A 19,813-nucleotide genomic window follows, 5' to 3' on the forward strand; every position below is an offset into this window, starting at 1 on the left:
ATCTTTTGGTAAAAGCAATAAAAGAAAGTCCAAGGTATGGCTGATGTTAGGATCCCTAAATGGTAACCAGCTTGAATCCCAGCTTCATCAGTTAGGAAAGAAAGAAATTTATATATATATGGGGTATTTCTGTTATATATGAAACACCTCAGTGATATAAAAGGTGCACAAACTAAAGTACAGGATGTACCTCTTTAATCTGGCAACCTTGGAACCTGGCCATTGCCAGACCACAGAAAATTCAGGAAAACAGAAATTTACCCCTAAGTCGTACACAACTGATGATCTGATCTCATAGTACTCACACAAAGTCTTTGCAGAAGTTCCTTTCTTTAAATTTTTCAGTAACTTCTACAAGCTTAGATAATGATTTATGGTTATTCTTATTATCACGAGCGCCATCCTCTGCACCTCTTGGTCTTGTGGATGATATCCTGAAGGGCTAAAATACAGCTGAATATAAGAAATACAGAACTGTTGATTAGCTTGGCTGCAGTGTAAACAGATTTTGGTGCCTTAGCGCTGCTAATGGCGCTGCTTTTGTGGCAGATCAACAAGCTAATAAGTAATGGCGGCAGATTCAAAACATGCTAGACTACTGAGCACAGGATTAGAGGTGCAGCCTGTAGTGGGCAAAGTTCATACATGGGTTACCTTTTGTAAATATAAGAAGGGTTTGGTAAGTGTAGTTTCTTATCAGGGGCAGATATTTTAGTGCAGTATCATGAGGCTTTAAAGATTAATTGGAATACAAGGTTGTGGAAAGTTATGATCAGGTCACCTTGCTTTGAATATTGGGAAAAATAGTGAATCTGAAAACATTTATCGGTTGTCTTCTGTGATTTACATATATAGATGGAATCAGAAAAGTAACTGGTTGTAATTAATGTTAGTATTGTCATTTTTATGTATGCAGCTGGATGAGAACATACCTATGGATGCCTTGGAGAAGACTGTTGCCTATTTCTCCACTGTGTATCCTGCTCATCTTGCTTCAGAGAAGATGGACCAAACCCTATACCTCACTGATGTTGTCAGAGTTTTATCCTCTGGTACGGATGCCACTGCTACCTACAGTGCAGCCATCACCACAATGCTCCATGTATGTTTGTATTAGTGCCTTTCTGCATGAGTTGGATCAACCTGTTGAATAGCTGTATGATTACAGTGTTGTGTGTTTTTGTCCCATGTTATCCCTGAGGATAGGGGAGTAAGAATGTTACCCACTTTTTCCTGCATTTAGTAAAAGGTAACTAAGTTGAGCAGGAGCAGGGGGCCTGGAAATTCTTCCCATCTGTATTATTACTCTATAAAAGAAGGAACAGGAAAAAGAGCCTAGTTAGGACTTTTCTTGACACTCAGTTATTTATTCCAGATACTAAGGCAGAAAATAGTGAACAGGTATGAAAGAAAGATTTGCCTATTATAGTAAATACAACTTGTATACTTTAGAATGAAAATTAGATTGATTTGAAATTTGTAAACTCTATAATGCTTACATTTTCCACATTCCAAAGAATACTTTAAACAAAACTATGTTAAGGAGTTCTTTCGCACAAATGTTCTGACCTGTTTTTAATGAATTTGGTCATGTGAATTTCAGAAGAAGGTTTGCAAAGGTTGTTTTCTGTAAAATTAATTGTTTTGCAAGTTTAGATAAAGTAAGATGAAGTATAATGATAAGTAGAAATGTGTCTAAGGAAGTGGTGGATAGACAGTGGCCTAGAATTAGGTCATATTGGGGAAAGCACCTGTAATGTTTCTCTTGATTAATGTTCATAGAGAAGAAGTAAGGAACGTCTTAAAAAGAAGAGTGCAAGTAAAGAAAGTTTGCTGGGATTAGAAGATGGAGAGGCCGTTTTGTATGGAAAGTAGTTATCCTATGTAGAGCAGTAGAACTGTAAGATATGATGTGCTTCATAAGAAAAAGAATATTTCAGAAATTATATGGTTGTACAGTGTTTTAGAAATGGGAGTCATATTACAGAAAATGGTATAAGAGAGACGGATGAAACCCCCTGTGCTTGGAGGTGAGGATACCAAGTCTGTCCAAGGTAGTATGGTGTCTCTGTCCTTTGCCAGTATGCAGGGTTAGGAAACCTTGATTCTCAAAATTAGTTCCCTAAAAAGTTCATTCCTGTATGCTTATAGATTAGAAAATGATTAACACCTTTTTAGGGGAGCAATGGAACATTTTGGAGGGATGTATGGCAGATAGATGACCTGTAGAATGTAGACAAATGAGAGGAAGAATAGGCGAGTAAGAGATTGAATTATAGTGTGTGCTTATTAGAATACTTCAGCACGAATGAATGTGTTGAGATGGTATATAAAGTGCAAGATAGCATACTTTAGCTAGATATGTATTTGATTCCTGAAGCATGATTATATGATTGTAAAGTTAGTGAGAGAGGGTATAGGGAGGAGGAGCAAAATGATGGTATTAGAAAAGGGAAAACAAGGTCATAAGAGAGGTATAGATACATATTTAGTGAAGAGATTTAATGATGTACAGATACTTCTTTTTACCTCAGTGTTTTTCTGCAGCCTCAGCATGATACCTGTGAAGTAGCAATGGTGTGTAAAGATGTTAGTGCAGCCAGCAAAGAGATACAGGGAGCTGTACGTAGGATACGTCGCCGCATGCCACAGGATGGCTCTGTGGGTCCTTTGACTTATCCCCAGGATGTCCAGGATGCACTCACAGGAGCCATTACATTCATTAATAATTCTGCAAGAGCTCTGAAGCATGTAACTAAATCATGCTTACAACAGGCTTCTTTGTTAACAGGTAATCTTGGGACAAGTAATTTACACTTGCCACATAATTTTTCGTTGCAATTAGCATAGTATGAAGGACACATGATTAGGACTCTTATCATGCCTCACCAACTGGAGCTATACACAGATAGCCCAACTGTCCTATAAAAGCATCAGTATTGTCAAGTAACTGTTGTGTGCATGCCTGCCAGCCTCTGCCTTCAAAAATAAGTGAGACAGCTTTAATCCAGTTCTTAAACTTGTCCATGGTGTCAAAGAACCTTTTAAGACACTTCATGTTCATCTCTTATGTTTAAATTATGCCCCCCCCCTTTCTGTGTGTGTCTGTTTGTGAGTTGTGGCAGATGCTTGAAAAGACTTGGAATTAACATGCGTTGGTAATGTTATCTTAATCTATGAATGTGTTGAGGTGACATATAGAAAGAGCAAAACAACGTTTCAGAACTGAAAAGACTAAGTCTTGCAGTTTGTAGTTATTAATGAACTTTTTGTTTTTAGCTCTGTTTCCTCAGAGTGAAGCCTCTTGGATGAGTAACATATTAGCATTTATCTTTTAGTCTCTCTTTTTAATGTTGAGTGGCTTTTGTGTTTATCTAGACCACTGATACCACAAAAATGCTTAGTTCCAGCACTGTGCAAGGTATGCTTGTTCAGTATTTCATTAGTGGCATAATGATAGTGTTTTGATCATCAGGACAGTATGATAAATGTGTGGGTGCAGACATGTACAATAGAGGAGTATAATAGGGAAAAGTATGATATGTGCGGGTCTGTCAGAGCTGACTGAAGGATTATCCCTGTTGTTTTTGTAGTAGATGAACCAGGTTTTACTCAGACACCAAGGGTAGCCGACTTGTGTGTTTCTTTGTAAGAATTATTGTTGTTTAGGGACTTGTGAGAGGTCTAATACCTGCCATCAAGTGAGCTGCTTCGGACAGCCATGAGGCCACTGTTTTGCACCTCAAGAGGCAGTTACGATGTGAATACCATTCATGCCACTTATCCGCTCAGTTCATCTACTATATAGGCTTTATAAGGATTATTAGATTTGATTTATTTTTGATGATTTTCCAATCAGAAAACAGCTGTTATTAGACAACTGCCATTAGAGCCTGGAAGCAGTGTGTGATTCCAGATGAAATGTCACTGTACCACTCATACCACAATGGCATCATTTAACGTATGTTTCATGTGTTAGTGAGGATGACTGTTGTTGATCCTTTCAGTTTAATTAGCATCCTGTCACCACATAATACTTAAAGAAATATAGTTTGAGATATATTCATTATGACATTAATTTTCTTTGCTGTGTTCATCATCAGATCCAGAAAATGGCATAACTGGTGACAAGCTGAAGGAGCTTGCCCACCAGGCTACGGACTTAATTTTTGGTGGAGAAGATTTGGGTCCTGAATCCATCAGACTTTCTTTACAACGAACCCAGAATGAAATATGCCGCATTGCTAATATCCTGGAGAAGGGAGAATATGATTTTGATGGCACTGTGGAAGAGAGGGTAAGATAAGTTAATTAACTGTTCAATCTAAGATTACTCTTATGATATCTGGGAAGATGGTAGGGTATTCATAATATTCATAAGTTTGCTTGACATGCTAATTCTAAATGAAATGGAGAATATTTATGTTTTTTGAAAGTCAACCCTCTACATTGCTTCTACACAACAGAAAACAGTATTGTTGGATGCTGGAATAAAATGATAGGTAGGTAGGTGTTGTAGAGGCTGACAGTTAGGTTTGATTACTTCGGATATTATATCATCAAGGTTATGTTTGGACAGCATGGGAAACCCTTCATATGAAAGGTTAGAGGGGCCACCATTGCTAGTAACAGCATTGTTACCGATAGTTTACAGTTGATGTTTTTAATATCTAATTTCCTTTCCATCCTTAGCAAAGTGTGACATAAGTCAGGAAAAAATGAGTGGTGGCTTTTTTCCATGCTCAGTCTCTTGGCTATCATGTATAATGTATGAATGCCAATGCTAACCATCCACAACCAAGCCCCAGTGATTACCTGACCACTATGGACACTAAAGAAATTGCCACCATATTGACCAATCTTTCCTTTGTACCCAACCAGAACTCATATGTGGATGCTATGAAGCAGAGCAAGTGCATAGTAGCCCTGTTTATCACAGGAAAGATGAAAATTAATTTTTTATGCCACAGTGAAGTAAGTTGGATTTGTTCAGCATAGCTTTGAATAGATTTAATTTCCCTGATTGTGAATTTAATCCATGATTTTATTCACATAATGTTGAGAGTCTAGGACAGGAGTAGAGACAGTTTTCTGTAGAGTTGAGAAATACGACTTGATACCACATTCAAGTCGACTGATAACTTTGTAATTACCTAACACAAAAATCCAGTTCTTGGTAAGTTGCAAGACTGTTTCAACACTGAACTGAATGTTCATGAATTGAAAACCCCAAGATTAGTTGAGAGAGGAGGAAGACTGTACCATTCACTCTTCATCAGGAGTGAAGCATAAGGAGTAACTAGATTACTGTCTGTCCCAACAAGTATTTTGATAGTTGAGCCATAAAATTGCGATGAGAGACCTTATGACCTGCCATAAAATTGCTGTGAGAGACCTTATGAACTCTGCTGAGATCTTTGTTGAATTTTGTTAGTTAACTTTCCTTCGGGCAAATCAGGGCCCTGGAATAGATATTATATACAAAACAGCTAGAGAGTGCAGATGAGCATAGGTGTGCTTTTGCCAATTACTAGTTTAGGTAGGTGAAACAACTGAGACTTTCACATCCATCACTGGTAAAATCAGGGAATATATGTAGTCAGGCAAATGATGAAATTCTTAAGTGAGCATCACTTGCTGAAAGGAAGACCATTTGGATTTAGGATAAAAAGTGCTCAATACTTGACATCATACTGATTATCTTCTGCCAGGATTCAGGCACTAGATTATTTGGAAATCACTTGTTATCTGCTAGATTAGTGTTGACAAACTCCATCTGTATGTGTTTACACCACAGATGAAAAGTCATCATTAGATCTCTCTCGTTGTCAGTGGATGTAAAGCAGTACACTCTTGTTGAGGAGGTTTGCCTCAAAAAAGTCCATAACTTCCCTGTTTCTGGTTGAAGAGTAGTTTTGAAGCTGTTGGACCTCAATAAAAGGGATCTTGGGTTTGTATAGTTATAAAAATATCGTTAGTATATTTGACTATTTCTGGTGTGGATGTTTCTTTTGAATATAACCTGAAAAAATGCATCCTTTTTGTATCATTCTTTCAAATTATATATATGTGGTTGTTATGAATATTAATGATCCCTGATCTTTATTTTTATTTTTAAAGTTTTAGGGAATGTGGAGATTAATTGTTTACTATTTACATTTTTTAGCCATTTCCAATGAATAGTCAGTATCATATGAAATACTGTTTTTATGTTAGTTGAACTTAGTTTTCATATGATTTTTTTTTTTTTTCATCAGCCAATACCACCAGTATCACTTAGAGCACAAGCCCGCAAGAATGAGATGAAAGACACAGAGCATATCAGGTATAAACTAGAGAATAAGGAGCAAGATATTAAGGATCTCAAGTTGACACTTAAGCAGAAGAATGAAGAGTTCAGTGAGATGACAGTCAGACGAGACCTTGCTGAGAAAAAGCTATCCACAGCAACCAGAGATGCAGACATAACAATAGAGAAGCTGCAAAGGAAACTTGATGACACTCTGATGATGTTGCGCCGTAAGGAAAAGGTAATGTTATTGAAAATACAGTGTTGTGTAGCTTTAATAGGTTTATTTGTTTACCAAAATATAATGACACTTTGTAATCGTATGTACATAAGTGGAATCACCCAACTATTGGTAATGTTACATCCGACATAGTAGGAAATTGAATAAAGAGCATTGCATGATACGATCCCTTGAATAGAGGAGTAGAATTCTGCCCTTTACTAGAGAGATGCCTATACTTGGATAGATAAACAAAAACTGGTGTCTTCACATTTTAACCCATTTCTGTGAATATGACATAAACTTCATCAAGATATATTTAGATCAATTAGATATCCTTGAGGAAGTTTATATTTATCATTTAAAAGATATGGGCCAACAGTGTCAAAATCAGGAATGTAGTTAATATAGAAGCGAGAGTTTGAGCATTCCTCCCCCCCATTTTCTTCCCCATGCTTGTTCTCCATTTCCTGCATCAGTGAGTTAGTGCTTTGAATAAACAAAGAAAAGGCCTCATTTGCTCGCATCTTTTCTTTAGCTGGTAAGTGTGATACTTCAAAACCACAACCTTCTTACTCACAGTCAGGTCTCATGGACCTTTCCGTGGTTTCCCCTGGCTGCTTCAGTATGCCCTAGTTAAGTCTACTGTCAGCATATCAGCCCCTGCTCACCACATCACTCCAATTCTTTCTTTCCTGTGCAGGCTATTCACCCCCTCATATATTCAAGCCCCCAGCACTCAGAATCTGTTTCACACCATCCTTCCCTCTCCTGTTAGCTCTCCACCTGTCACTGTCCCCTCCACTTCTGTCACATATATCCTGTTTGGCATTCCTCTCCTCACTCATTCTCTCAATATTTTATTTAGTTTTATTTATATTATATGAATAATTAAACTAGAATGTAGTGCAGGGGATTTGGAGCCAGGCCCATTTCCCTATGTTCTCTCATAAACCTTTTAGAAATCTTGGTTATGCCCTTGGAGATTTCATGCATGTAAGCAGTCCCAAATGCCTGAAGGATGACATGCCCCCTGTGATCTAGAAAATGAGTTAAGGTTTCCAAAGTCCAGTCTATAAATGTAACTTCCATAGAAATATATACATTCAAAGGAGGGAGGATTAAGCTAAGAAATGTCAGGGATAGCCTGAATGCAAATTTTATGGTGATATTGTCAGCATTGGCGATATATATTAAGGAAACATTTTACTGTATTTTTAGTGCAAGTATCTGTGTTCTCTTGATGTAGCCTTTATTTTCAGCTTCTTACATTTATGCTAGATATTAATTTTAGAAGACTTTACAACATACATATACTCTTCTTTATTTAGGAGTATGATGAAACAATGGACCATCTTCAGAGTGATATAGAGAGCTTAGAATCTGAAAAGGGAGAACTGAGAGAGAAACTCAAGGCACTGAACAAGAAGACATTGTATGAAGCACTGACCAAGTCCTCACCCTTTTCAGGTAGGATATTTTTGTTTTTTATGTCACTTCCTATTTACTGTATGTATGTGATTTGTTTATACTTCACAGCCATGGGTCCCCATCTCTTGAAGCTTCACTTATGTCACACAACTTATTATTATCTATATGCTGTCTGTATTTGCTGCTATTTTTTCATTTTTCTATTCATGTGTGTATAATTCCCTATTTATACTATACAGGGAAGGACTTTTGCACTCATGAGGCCCCATATCTTGAACTTTCTTTGCTGTCATACATCTTGTAAAACTTCCATATGTGTGTGCTTTGTTACAAATTTGAAGGACATGGCGAGGGAGTGTGTTTCTGTATTTAGCTATTCATACTGTTATTGTGTTAGGAGGTATTTTTACTCTCATAAGGCTTCATCTAATAAACATTCTTCATCAAAGAACTTAGAAAACTTCTTTGTGCTCTCTACATTAACTATGTCTTAAATAATTTTATTCCACCACTCATACTATAAGATTACTTTCTAACATCTTTTTTTAACAGGTTTCTTTCTTAATTTCATGTTATATCCTCTGTCTTATCCTTTCATCTCTTGAAGAAAGATTTATTGCTGTTTCTGTTATCAACCTGATTTAATAACATGAAGGTTGTGATCAGGCTGCCTGACTATCTTTTTTCTTCCAAGGTGGGCACATATAAAGCCTCTAGCCATTTCTTGTAACTCGGCTCTCTTAATTCTGATAACATCTTTATTGTTCTCCTCTGGACCTTCTCTCTTTGCTCTTTGTTCATTTTTAGTGTGGTAACTAAACATGAGAAGCATACTTTAGTTATGGTTTTATGGATAATGTGCATGTGTTCATATAATCTTACCCAAATCCATATGTCTTTTCTCCTGCTGTGATGTGTATGGGTCATGTCTTGTAGTTTCCAGGCACTAGTTGTGTGAATCATGTATGCCCAAAACTTTAGTTTCCAGTTGTTAGTTTTGTTAAAAGTTTGAATTTTGATGAAGCTTTGTGGGATCCACCTTTCATCATTCCTCATTTTGAGGCCAAAAACAGAAATGATTTGCGCTTTTGAATTTACTGCCATACACTTGTCACAAACTTTGCTTTTTCATCATTTGATGTTCTAAACCAGATGGAATTGTAAATATAATTCATTATATTACATATTTCAATAATTTTGGAACAAAAGAATATTGGAATGTGATCATAATTGATGCAAAGTCTTCATTCATTAATCGTAAGATTGAGTTTGAAGATGAAATCTTGTCATAAATTTATATTAGCCTGAGGAGGAAATGTTGGTCTTTATTGTTAAGTGTTGGGGATATGATTTTACTGTTTCAAATGAGTTAGCAATTCCTCCTTTTGTTTCAAATGAGGTAGCAGTTCCTGTGGCTCAGAAAAGAATTTGGCCATCATAAATGTTTTTTTAAACTAAAGCAGATTGACTGATACTTATTCAAATATTCAGAATTGTATCATGTCATAAAGACATAAGAATTCCATCTCTTTGTTTTCATTATCTTGAGCTCTTTTCACATTTATAAGGGTAGATTAAGTACTTGGCTTATGGCTTCTCAGTTCATATGTTTCCTTTACTTATGTTGAGCATGTAAAAGTGATCATAGGCTTGCACAGTGAAAGTCCTTTTTAAGTTTTCCAGTTGCTCTCTAGATTCATGTCAAATTTATCAAATGTGGGCATTCACATCTCGGCCCTCCCTCTCAAAACAAATCCATTGGCCACAATTAAAATAATTCCTGTGACATCCTCATCTGAGATGACAATGGCCAAAAACAAATTTATTCACTGCAATGGCCCAACTTCTATGGTCATCCTCCTGTTTTTACTCTCGAATGTATTACTTTTTTTTCCACCAGCTCATCATCTGCTACACATCCTACACTTGGCATATGTAAATGTGACTAATGTGTGTCTTTTTAGGAGGTGTATCACCATCATCTCCTACGACCCCGTCAGGTGGAATGGCCCCTGCAGTTGGAGGAGGCATGGTAAAGGATTCCCCTATGTTGCTGCAACAAATTGCAGACCTTCGAACAGCTCTCAACCATGCTACAGCTGCCAGCCATTATGCCACAGCACACCGCATGCATCAGCAGCTGGCTGCCTTAAAACCAATCAAGGTTTATTATGTCATGTTTTAGTGCAATTGAGAATTCATTTTGCTTTGTAAGGTATAATGATAATTGAGGACTTCTCATTTGATTGAAGAACACATGATTGAAGAACTCGTAATGTGTTTAAGAAATGTATGTTCCTTGAGGCATTATATTTTTACAATTTCCAAGGTTTTATGGTAACAAGACACCCTGTGTGTGTGCTCCTTTCCTTTAGATTTCACTTGCATAACCATCTCAATTTCATCACCACTAATTTTTCTTGTTATAACTGATTCTGACTTCAAGATTTTTTAATTTTTCTCAGGGATTTTATAATTCTATAGGATACTTTAATAGTTTAACAATTGTTAGTTCTGGGTACCACTTGGCATACCATGTAGCATGGAATATCCTTCCTTAATTGAACTGCTGTTTGAATGCACGTATAAGTGGTTGAATTTAAAAATGCAGTAAATATTGGAAATTGATATAGAATTCAATTAAAAAAACATTTTGTGTTTTTAGGTACAGAAATTAGGTCTTGCTGGTGAAGAGAAACGAGATATGGGCAAAGATGAGGATGACTTAGAAGAAAAACGAACATTAGATCACATCAACCACTTGACACGGCGAACGACTCAGATTCAAAGGGTAATAGCTCCTTACCATCTTCTGGGCTGGGAAAATTTGAATAAGTATGTGGTGAATGGATTAACATTGTTACAAAGATAGTGCTTTAACTCAACTTAGGGCAACATTGGCAGGATGTGCCTTATCATAGTATATTTATTGGTTTTCACTTATTTTACAGCCCTAGAATAGCTATAAAGGTGCTCTCACCCTGGAGGTACTTCACTCATGAGGATTGGTTTGAGGGCTAATTTGTGCAAAAGAATCTTCTTTGACATTTTCAGTGTGTACTGTATCTTTTACATGTAACGTAAACTAATCTTTTTCATTATTTTGTAGCATTTATTATGTGGGAATTGTCATGAACTAACATTGGCCACAATTAAATGAACATTCAATCTAGATTATGGAATGGACCAAGCTGCAAAGAAAGACAGATGCAACTCATGATCTCTGGTGTGGCTATATAATCACAACCTTGTTATAGTGTTGTGTGTAAACATAACTGTTGCTTAGCCCTACCCTGTGTTTGACTATATGCATTATCTTTCCATAATACTTCCGAGTTTAATCTTAGATAATGATTGGTTTGTTTTATTATCCAGGAAGTGAATTCCATGATTACTGGCGTTAAGGTTGTAGATCTGAGCAGTCGTCGACCAGCTACTGTACCTGCAACTGACTCAGCCTCACCTGCACACCACCTCATCAACTATAATAACAAACTTAACCGGCTTCGTTCTGAGATTGCATTACTTCAGGTACAGGATCAGTTTAGGCCTAAAACCATATAAGGTGTGGATGCATGTACTCACAAAGGTATTTTATTGCATAGCATAGTTATTAGGGCATAGCACACTATGCAGTAACTCACTTGATTTCCTTGACTGGGAACACACATTAGTGCACAGACAGATGAAATTCAGATTGAAGATGAGGAGGATATACAATGATTACTGGAAATAACCAACAGATGTACCACAACTCAACTGAGAGAGGCTGTGGAACAGTAGATGATGATCTTTGGGTTGGTAGAAGGGGAAAAATCTTTGGGTTGGTAGAAGGGGAAAAGGATACTAATGTAGGGGAGTATATCAGGAGACTGATATGATGAACATGCTAAGTGGAAGTCAAGATATAAAAGAAGCTTGAAAAATCAGTAGATACAGGCAAAACCTTAAAGGAAGGCCACCAAAGATTTTCTTTAATATGGAGATGTGTAACTAAGAAGTGATTAAGTAGGCCAATATACTTGCCATAATTGAAGAGTTCAAAGGAGTGGTTTTAAGGAGTGACAAACCAATGCAGTCTTGCAGTGTTCATAGTATTTTCATCAGTGATATGCTTTTTCTTGTAATTCCTCTTCTCCCACTTATCTGTCATTTGATTTCATTTTCTTTTTTCTAAGACTTTTCATGCTTCCTTCCTTCCATTATGCATAATTGCCAGGTATCTCATGTGTCATAGGAGGTGACTAAGAGGGGCAAGAGCAGAAGGCTGCAAATCCTCCCCTCCTGTATTGACTTCCTAAAAGTAGGAAGAGATGATGGAACCAAGAATGAATTTTTCCTTTAAGTCTTATGTTCCTGACTCTGCCTTACAAAACAGGAAGAGATGAACAGGAGTGAAAGAAAACAAATCAGTGTGTGTAAATAAACTGAAAGCCTGTATGCTTTTGACACACCTCATATGCATGGAAACACAGGTAATGGTAAATAGGTGGATGAATGTATTTTTATTTCAGTTTAAGCAAGGAACACTCTTCATAGCTGTGGACAGGCAAACATGAAGCATTCTGTAGAAAAAAAAAATTCAGTCTCGCTTCTGGATTTTCATTTCATGAAGACTTGGAGATGATCTGTAGTTGAAATATATGGAGAAGAGTCTGCTTGTGACATCTTATTATGATTATACAAAAAGGCATATTTAAGAAAGGTGGGTGGATGTCAAATCTTTTGTCCGTGCATACTGTGCTCGCTTCTCATTCTTATTCCAAATTCTGTTAGTTGATAAATTTTATTTCTTAGGATGAACTCACCCGGATGTTGGCTGCTAGTAAACCTGGAGGCAGTGTTACCACAGCTTTCTCAACCTTTCCATCTCCACAGCTTACTAAGGTATGTTGGTTACCACCCAAAGACCATTCACTCCTGTAACAATCTTCAGACTGAACTGTAAGTTTGATATATGTAGTATAATCCAGTCAACATTAGTTAATTTTCAGGTTTTGAAACTTTGCCACCTGCAGTATAGCCAAAAAACTTAGCCAAGTTTTGTTAACTTCTAAAATGATGAACCAAGAATGGAGCAACTATGTATTAAGAGTATTGTCTGTGGTCAGAAACACAGACGGTTGTATTGTCAGGAACTGGCCTTGACATTTATATACTCTAGCAAAGGCAAGATTGTACCATTGGCTTCTCTTTCACATCTATCTATCTATATCTCTGATGCCCGTTCCTTCCAGGAACTCCTCCAAAGGGGTGGCCACAGCAAAAGTCTCAATAACTGGGGAAACTCCAAATGCCACTTCTTAGCCTTTATGCCTCACCCTTAACAGGCCTCTGGCAGAGGGAACTCCAGCACATTGTTTCCAGAGGCTCCTATCTAATGTTCCTACCAATTCCTTTTACCTAATGTGTCTCAGCAGTTGAAGACATTATTGCAAAGAAGTTTTTCTAGTTTTTAAGTTAGTTCAAAACAAGTGATATTCTATGAATATCAAAGTAGATTAATGGCATCAGATTATTTAGATAGATAGCTAGACCATTGACATGACTAGAGAGTTCCTGTCCTTTTATAAAGGCCCTCAAGTTCTCAGATATCCTCTTGTACTATTTTAACAGGACATTATCATTTCACATGTTGGTCATATTTATCGTGATGCAGATTCACTGGATCCATTTACTCGAAAATGCTCAGATGTTGTGTTACCTCAGATGGTATAGTGTAGTAGAAGTGAGAAAAGTAAATTAGGTTTTTTCACTACAGATTGCTTTAGTTTGGGTATTCCACCTGTTGATATGGAAATTATACTTAATATATGCTGCTAAGGAGGGAAAATATCTTGAATTCTCTCTCTCATATCTGGCATAGGGCACATCAAGCTTTCTGTTTGATGCCAAGTTCACCTTCTTACTGTCATTATTGGTCTCAATACGCATGTAAATGGGTGAGAAAATCAGTTGATGGCTATGAAAATTTTTTACCATTTGGAAACACTAAGACATACCAAATGTAGTTTCTTTATAAATTCCTTCTTAGTCATATGTATTAGGGTAAAATAATTTATTAAGAAACCGAAAGGAACACTTGCACGGTGAAGGTTAACACTTTTATCTTAGTTAGTGGACTTTTCTGCATATGGGAACACCATGAAGTAGAAGTCACAGAGTATGAAAATGAATATAGCATTATTAAGTACTTTCTCACCCAAGAGGAGTACTTTTTGCCGTGCTTGTGCATTGAGTGCAACCTAGAACTATTTATTATGTAACCAGAAGGAACACTTGGACAGTGAAAATTTATATCCTTTATCTGTTGTTAGTGGACTCCATCACAGTGGGTAACACCATGAAATAGAAGTCAGATATGATTGGACTGTATTGTAGTCAGTGGATGAAAATGAGTACAGCATCCCTAAGAACATTTGCCCTGCAGAGGAGCACATTTTCCCCTACTCCTGCATCAGGTGCAGCCCAGAAGTTGCATTGCCCAGTAAAAGGGGATCTAGGATTACTTTAAAAAAATGATATTAATGATGATTATAACAGTAACAGTATTTTTGCAATTAACAGGTTTTGGCTGAACAAGAACTGGTGCATGTTGGGCGTGTGAAAGTGCCAGGAGCATCCAAGTCAGCATCAGGCGACCCTGTGCAAGTAATTCTCCAACCTGATCACCTCAAAACTTTACACCTCTGCTTGTTGAAGTAGCTGTCATGTTTGTAGCATTTTACAAGTATGAGTGACATCGAGTTGTCATCATGCACCTCTAACATGCTGCTTCCATCAGCCCTTGGTATACAAGGTGAAAAACACTTGTGATATGAAAATTTCTAGTGTAAATACCATATATGGATAACTTATTTTGCATACTCACTTCAGGAGGGATATATAGGTTGTATGCTTAAACTGTCTCATTTACTCTTAGCTTTGTACATTTAACTCTGGAAAAAGCTGGTTCTTAAAAGTATTACCTATTTTTATGATACAGGAGAGGTGAAAATACCCTGAAAATGCTTATGAATTTACTCACTCAGTTACTTCAATATCAACAGCATCATACCAGGCAGATAAGTTTGGCAGTGAACTTAGCAGCTATAATGTGGCAGTTATAGTTATATTGGCTACTGAAGCTGAAATCTTCCATTTTGATAGTGTTAGGTTCAGCTGGTATTTAGCATAAATATTAAAGATAAGACTTTGTATTTAATTATTTGTAAATTTATTATCATTAAGCTTTATGTATTGCTTTAATTATATAGTAAATAGTAACTGGCAATCCACTCCCAGTCAATTTATTATCTGGTACTAGTATTAACCCTCAAACACGGGGCAACATGCAGAAAGTTGTTTCCAAAATGAACCATAAGCAAGTCAGATTTGTACTTATAGTAATTGAGAGTTAAGACTGCTGCTTGGTGATAAATAGCTTGTAGAAATGAAATCTTGACATGTGAGGCAGTGCATTATGTCCTGTGATGGATCAAGTTTCTCTCATTCCAGCATTGTATGTGAAAATTTAATTACATGGTTTAATGGGAGAAGACCTAAAAGGGCCCCCCTATAGTGGTGCTGTAATTTTGTGTGTGATTCAGGGCATAAGTAAATATTTTAGTTAGCAACTTTATCAATGCAACAGTTGTTATTCTTTTCTCTGAACATTTGTGATCATTTAGAAAAGGAATTTTTGGGAATTGATATGTACAATTGAAAGAGTGACCAAATTTTAAAAAAGTCTAAATTGGAAAAATATAAAATCAGTTCACTGCCTGTTGAATTTAGATCATGATTGGCCTTTGAAGGAGCTACCAGTAAGCTGTTTATAAATCTTAAAGCTAAATATTTCACTCGACTCCAGTTTAAGGTGCCACCAGTGTGTTAAAGTTCATGCGTGACCTATTGCGTAATCTCCATGTATTGTTGCAACACATTTCCATGTGTGATCCCAAATAAAGATTGATCTGGGCATGTTTTCAGTTCCCTACGTTTCAGTACTTTAGCTTTAACGCAAGCATTGTGGTTGCCTTCAATTTTTGCCAAAAGAAACTACAGTTAAATGTGGAATGAAAGAGGAATGAATTATGAATTTGAGAATATAGAATTTTTTAATGCTTTTGGGGAAAGAGATTAACTTTTTCTAGGTTTGTGTAAAATGGAGTTGAGTGATATAGATTTCTTTTTGTGACATAAAGGGAGGGATGTAAGATCAAACATTTTAGGTGGAACACAAAAGGTTGTGAGAGTTTTGGGAATTTTAATGAAAAATTAGTAGACTTGAAACGTAGGTAGACTCATGATTATTATTCTAAGAAATCTTAGTGGATTGCAATAAAGATTGCTAATACTTACATATGCATCAGGAAGCAGAGAAAATATTAGTAATAGTGTGAACCAGAGTCATTTTGTGTGAAGGTAGAGGCACTAGTGGCGAGTTGATGAACTGACGTGTATAAGGTGATATGTTCGTGCTTATTTTAGTGTGGAAGCTTTTGTTTACTGCAACACACTGGACATTGGTCAAGTATATGTGAAGTGAAGGTGTATGCTTATAATTGACCCAGTATAAAGGGGAACACTGATAAAGATTGTTGCAATGTTTATCAGGCCTTTAAATAACGTACTTGGGATGATATAAAAAAATTAGAATCCTAAGCTGTGGCAAGGGAAATATATTTTTTAACTTATCCCCGGGGATAGGGGAGAAAGAATACTTCCCACGTATTCCCTGTGTGTTGTAGGAGGCGACTAAAAGGGGAGGGAAGTGGGGGGCTGGAAATCCTTCCCTCATTATTTTTTTTTAATTTTCCAAAAGAAGGAACAGAGAATGGGGCCAGGTGAGGATAGTCCCTCAAAGGCCCAGTTCTCTGTTCGTAACGCTACCTCGCTAACGCGGGAAATGGTGAATAGTTTGAAAGAAAACTAAGGAAATATAAATAATGGCATGATTAATATATTTGTGATAAGATAATGAAGGCTGAAGCTAACTGCACTGATTTTAATTTAGTATATGTTTTCACTCATTGCGACAAAATTTTGAAAAAGACTTGCTTACACTGTTTCCAAGTTAATATTTTTCATGTCTATAGCTCTGAAGTGGCGCTCAGATTATACAGAACCTCTATAGCACTAAGTTTATTGTCCAACTTTTTAAATTTGTAATTTTCTTTATGGATTTCCCATCATCATATACTCCAGGAAATGGTAAATTGTCCATCTTAATGTATCATTTTAATCTGTATTGCTAATTCATTTCGATTAGCAAAGACAAATTCTGTTTATGAGATGTGGCTTTGAAAATTAATTTTGTGACTGGTGCACAACAATGCAGGTAATAAAAATTATGTATTAACCCAAACCGTAAGCTTAGGCAGTTGGCAAGATTTTCCCCGGTATCATTTGCATGTGCGTTAATTTTTGTCAATGTTTATAACTATAGCTATCGCATCAGCTCACATCCTGATAATTCTATAGGAAGTATAGAACTGTGATATTCAAGGTGGTGGGTATGCACAAAGCTAGGCAGTTTACATCACATTGAGTTTAAACAAGTCACATTTCAGGACCTTTCATTCTTTTCTTGTATGGTAATTGAATAGTAAGTTATGTATAGTGTGGTGTCATCCCTTTACATATTGTATGTTTTTTATCAAGAGCATTAGTACCAGTGGGTTACTGTGTTCCATTGTGTTTCAGTATGCAAGATAGTTACTAGTGAAACCATTTTAGATAATTTTGAAATTTAATATTTGTAAGTGTAAAGTATTTACAATACCAAAGATATTTTCAGAGCTTTTATTCTTTATTTGATGGATAATGCTGTACCATTTTCATTATCATGCACTAAGTAAGCATGATCATGATTGCTTTAAAACTAGTAAATACTGCTTTACCTTTTGATAAATTTTTAAATTATGTTCTTAAAAATTTCTAATTATTGTACATTCACTGGGCCATTTCACACCTTTTACAGCTGAAAGTCTGTATTAGAAAAAAATAGATGTCCCTAGATTTCTCTGAACTTTTTTGCAGTCTTTCCCACATCCTGCACTATTCTAATCCCAGCCGTCCTGTGAAGTTAATTATTTCTTCATCCAAACATCAGCTTGGTATAAGTACTCTGTCATGCAAACTAGTAAAAAAATTTTGTGTAAAGCACAGCTTTATTTTAAATGTCATCAATTCTCCTTCCATGCATTATGAATCCAATGGTATGTAATAATTCTGAAATCTACCAGTTATGCTGAGGAGTAAAACTGTGATTGAAGGTCATGGCACTGAATGTGAAGACTGGTGAGAGTGTAAGGAGGGAGCTTGTGGAGAAGTTTAAAAGTTATAATTTGGATGTGCTATGGATTGGGGATCCCATATTTTTGAGAAGGGTGTATGGAGAGAAAATGTAAATGATGAATGCAAGATATGGGTAGTAGTAGTCCAGATGGAAATTAATGAAAATTATCCCTACCCCATATATCCTTAACACATCCTAAAAGGCTTTCCACTCAATTCTGTCAAAGTTTCTCCAGATCCATCAAAGTTGCTAACAGCTTCTTGCCTGTTGCTTGGTACTTTTCAACATCACAAAAATTTGATTCACACATCCCCTACCTTTTGTAAAACCCTCTTGCTCATTTATTCTGCATTCAGTCACTTCTGTTTGTGTCACACTCTTACCTACTTTTCCTGGTATACTCAACAGACATTCCCCTACAGTTACTACATACATCCTTAGCACCTTTTCCTTTGAATAAAGGAAAAAAAAGAGCTTTGCCCAGTCATCAAGGACAACCTGTTTCCATGTTAAATTACATATAAAATGCATCCACTGTCACACTTTCTCCATATTTCAGGTAACCTCATTATCGCCCTTTTAACATGACCACATACATATCAAATAGTGTTTGATAATTAAAACTTCAGCAAGTTATGGTGGCATGTGAATGTGTGGGCATGGACACTGAAGCAGCGTAAGAGTTTTCCTCGGTTAATTTTATATTTCAATGCAGGCCTTGACTTTCATTAGAATAACATTGGGGATCTTACCAGATCTTATTTTGCTGAACAATAAGTTCTGAAGTGCACAGTATGGGGAACCTTCACTCTACTATCTTTGATCAAAATCTGGTAAATTCCTTCATGTTTGGGGAAAAATACACAACTTACCATGAAAATATTGTAAGGAAATAAATGAAACGCAAACACTAAACAGTATTTAATTGCAATCACTGGGCTCTATATTATCAATGGCAATTCTATCATAATCTAAATACATTTCTCTTGAACATGGAGTGTCAAGCTGCATAAACATTCATAACATTGAGTAAATGCCTTAAAACTGTTTAAGGTATCTTTGGTGATATAGGAAACTGAAACAAAATATTTAAACAATGATAAGCATGAGAGTAAAACAACTATACCATCACAATCATTACACGTTGGTCTAAATTTCGAGAAAGAGCAAATCAAGCATCAAATTTCTAAATAGTGACAAAGATTCTCATTCTGAACCATGTGGTAATAATTACTTCAAAGAAAACCGAGGTGCCAAATACATTAACACCAAACCTGTGGAAGCTCTCATCTTGACAACCATTACATACATGAAAACAACCACAATGGCCCAGACCTTTTACATAATACTTTAAACATTTCATTTATCTGCATTTCAAATTAAGACCAAACTGGTTATGGAAGGAAGGAGTGAAAGAAGTTCTGAGGGATCAGGGACTGAACACGGAAGGATGTAAGGTGTGCACAAGACGTGGTACACTGGAGCAATGTTGCACACAGACGGCAACGTGTTGTCAATGCACTGGATCAGGACATATGAAGCAGCCAGGATTGAATAGGATTATAAAATCTAGGCTTATAAGCCAAGTACT

At 36.4% G+C, this 19,813-nt stretch overlaps 1 protein-coding gene across 10 annotated transcripts in view; it reads left to right on the forward strand.

Moving 5' to 3' along the window:
• DCTN1-p150 (dynactin subunit 1) overlaps positions 1 to 15,900 on the forward strand; it is a 128,044-nt gene extending 112,144 nt beyond the window's left edge. For 8 of the 10 annotated variants that reach the window (XM_071680827.1, XM_071680831.1, XM_071680828.1 and 5 more), the window contains 10 exons: positions 917 to 1,102; positions 2,548 to 2,791; positions 4,104 to 4,297; positions 6,258 to 6,530; positions 7,841 to 7,979; positions 9,905 to 10,104; positions 10,606 to 10,731; positions 11,316 to 11,471; positions 12,738 to 12,827; positions 14,508 to 15,217. In XM_071680827.1, coding sequence (XP_071536928.1) covers positions 917 to 1,102; positions 2,548 to 2,791; positions 4,104 to 4,297; positions 6,258 to 6,530; positions 7,841 to 7,979; positions 9,905 to 10,104; positions 10,606 to 10,731; positions 11,316 to 11,471; positions 12,738 to 12,827; positions 14,508 to 14,645 — 1,746 coding nt within the window. In that variant the 3' untranslated portion in view covers positions 14,646 to 15,217. Of the gene's footprint in view, positions 1 to 916; positions 1,103 to 2,547; positions 2,792 to 4,103; positions 4,298 to 6,257; positions 6,531 to 7,840; positions 7,980 to 9,904; positions 10,105 to 10,605; positions 10,732 to 11,315; positions 11,472 to 12,737; positions 12,828 to 14,507 lie in introns of all 10 variants that reach the window. The other 2 variants (XM_071680833.1, XM_071680826.1) reach the window with 1 other exon arrangement.
• Positions 15,901 to 19,813: the final 3,913 nt, after the last annotated feature.

This window comes from Panulirus ornatus, chromosome 32 (genome assembly GCF_036320965.1).
Source record: "Panulirus ornatus isolate Po-2019 chromosome 32, ASM3632096v1, whole genome shotgun sequence".
Taxonomy (NCBI): domain Eukaryota; kingdom Metazoa; phylum Arthropoda; class Malacostraca; order Decapoda; family Palinuridae; genus Panulirus; species Panulirus ornatus.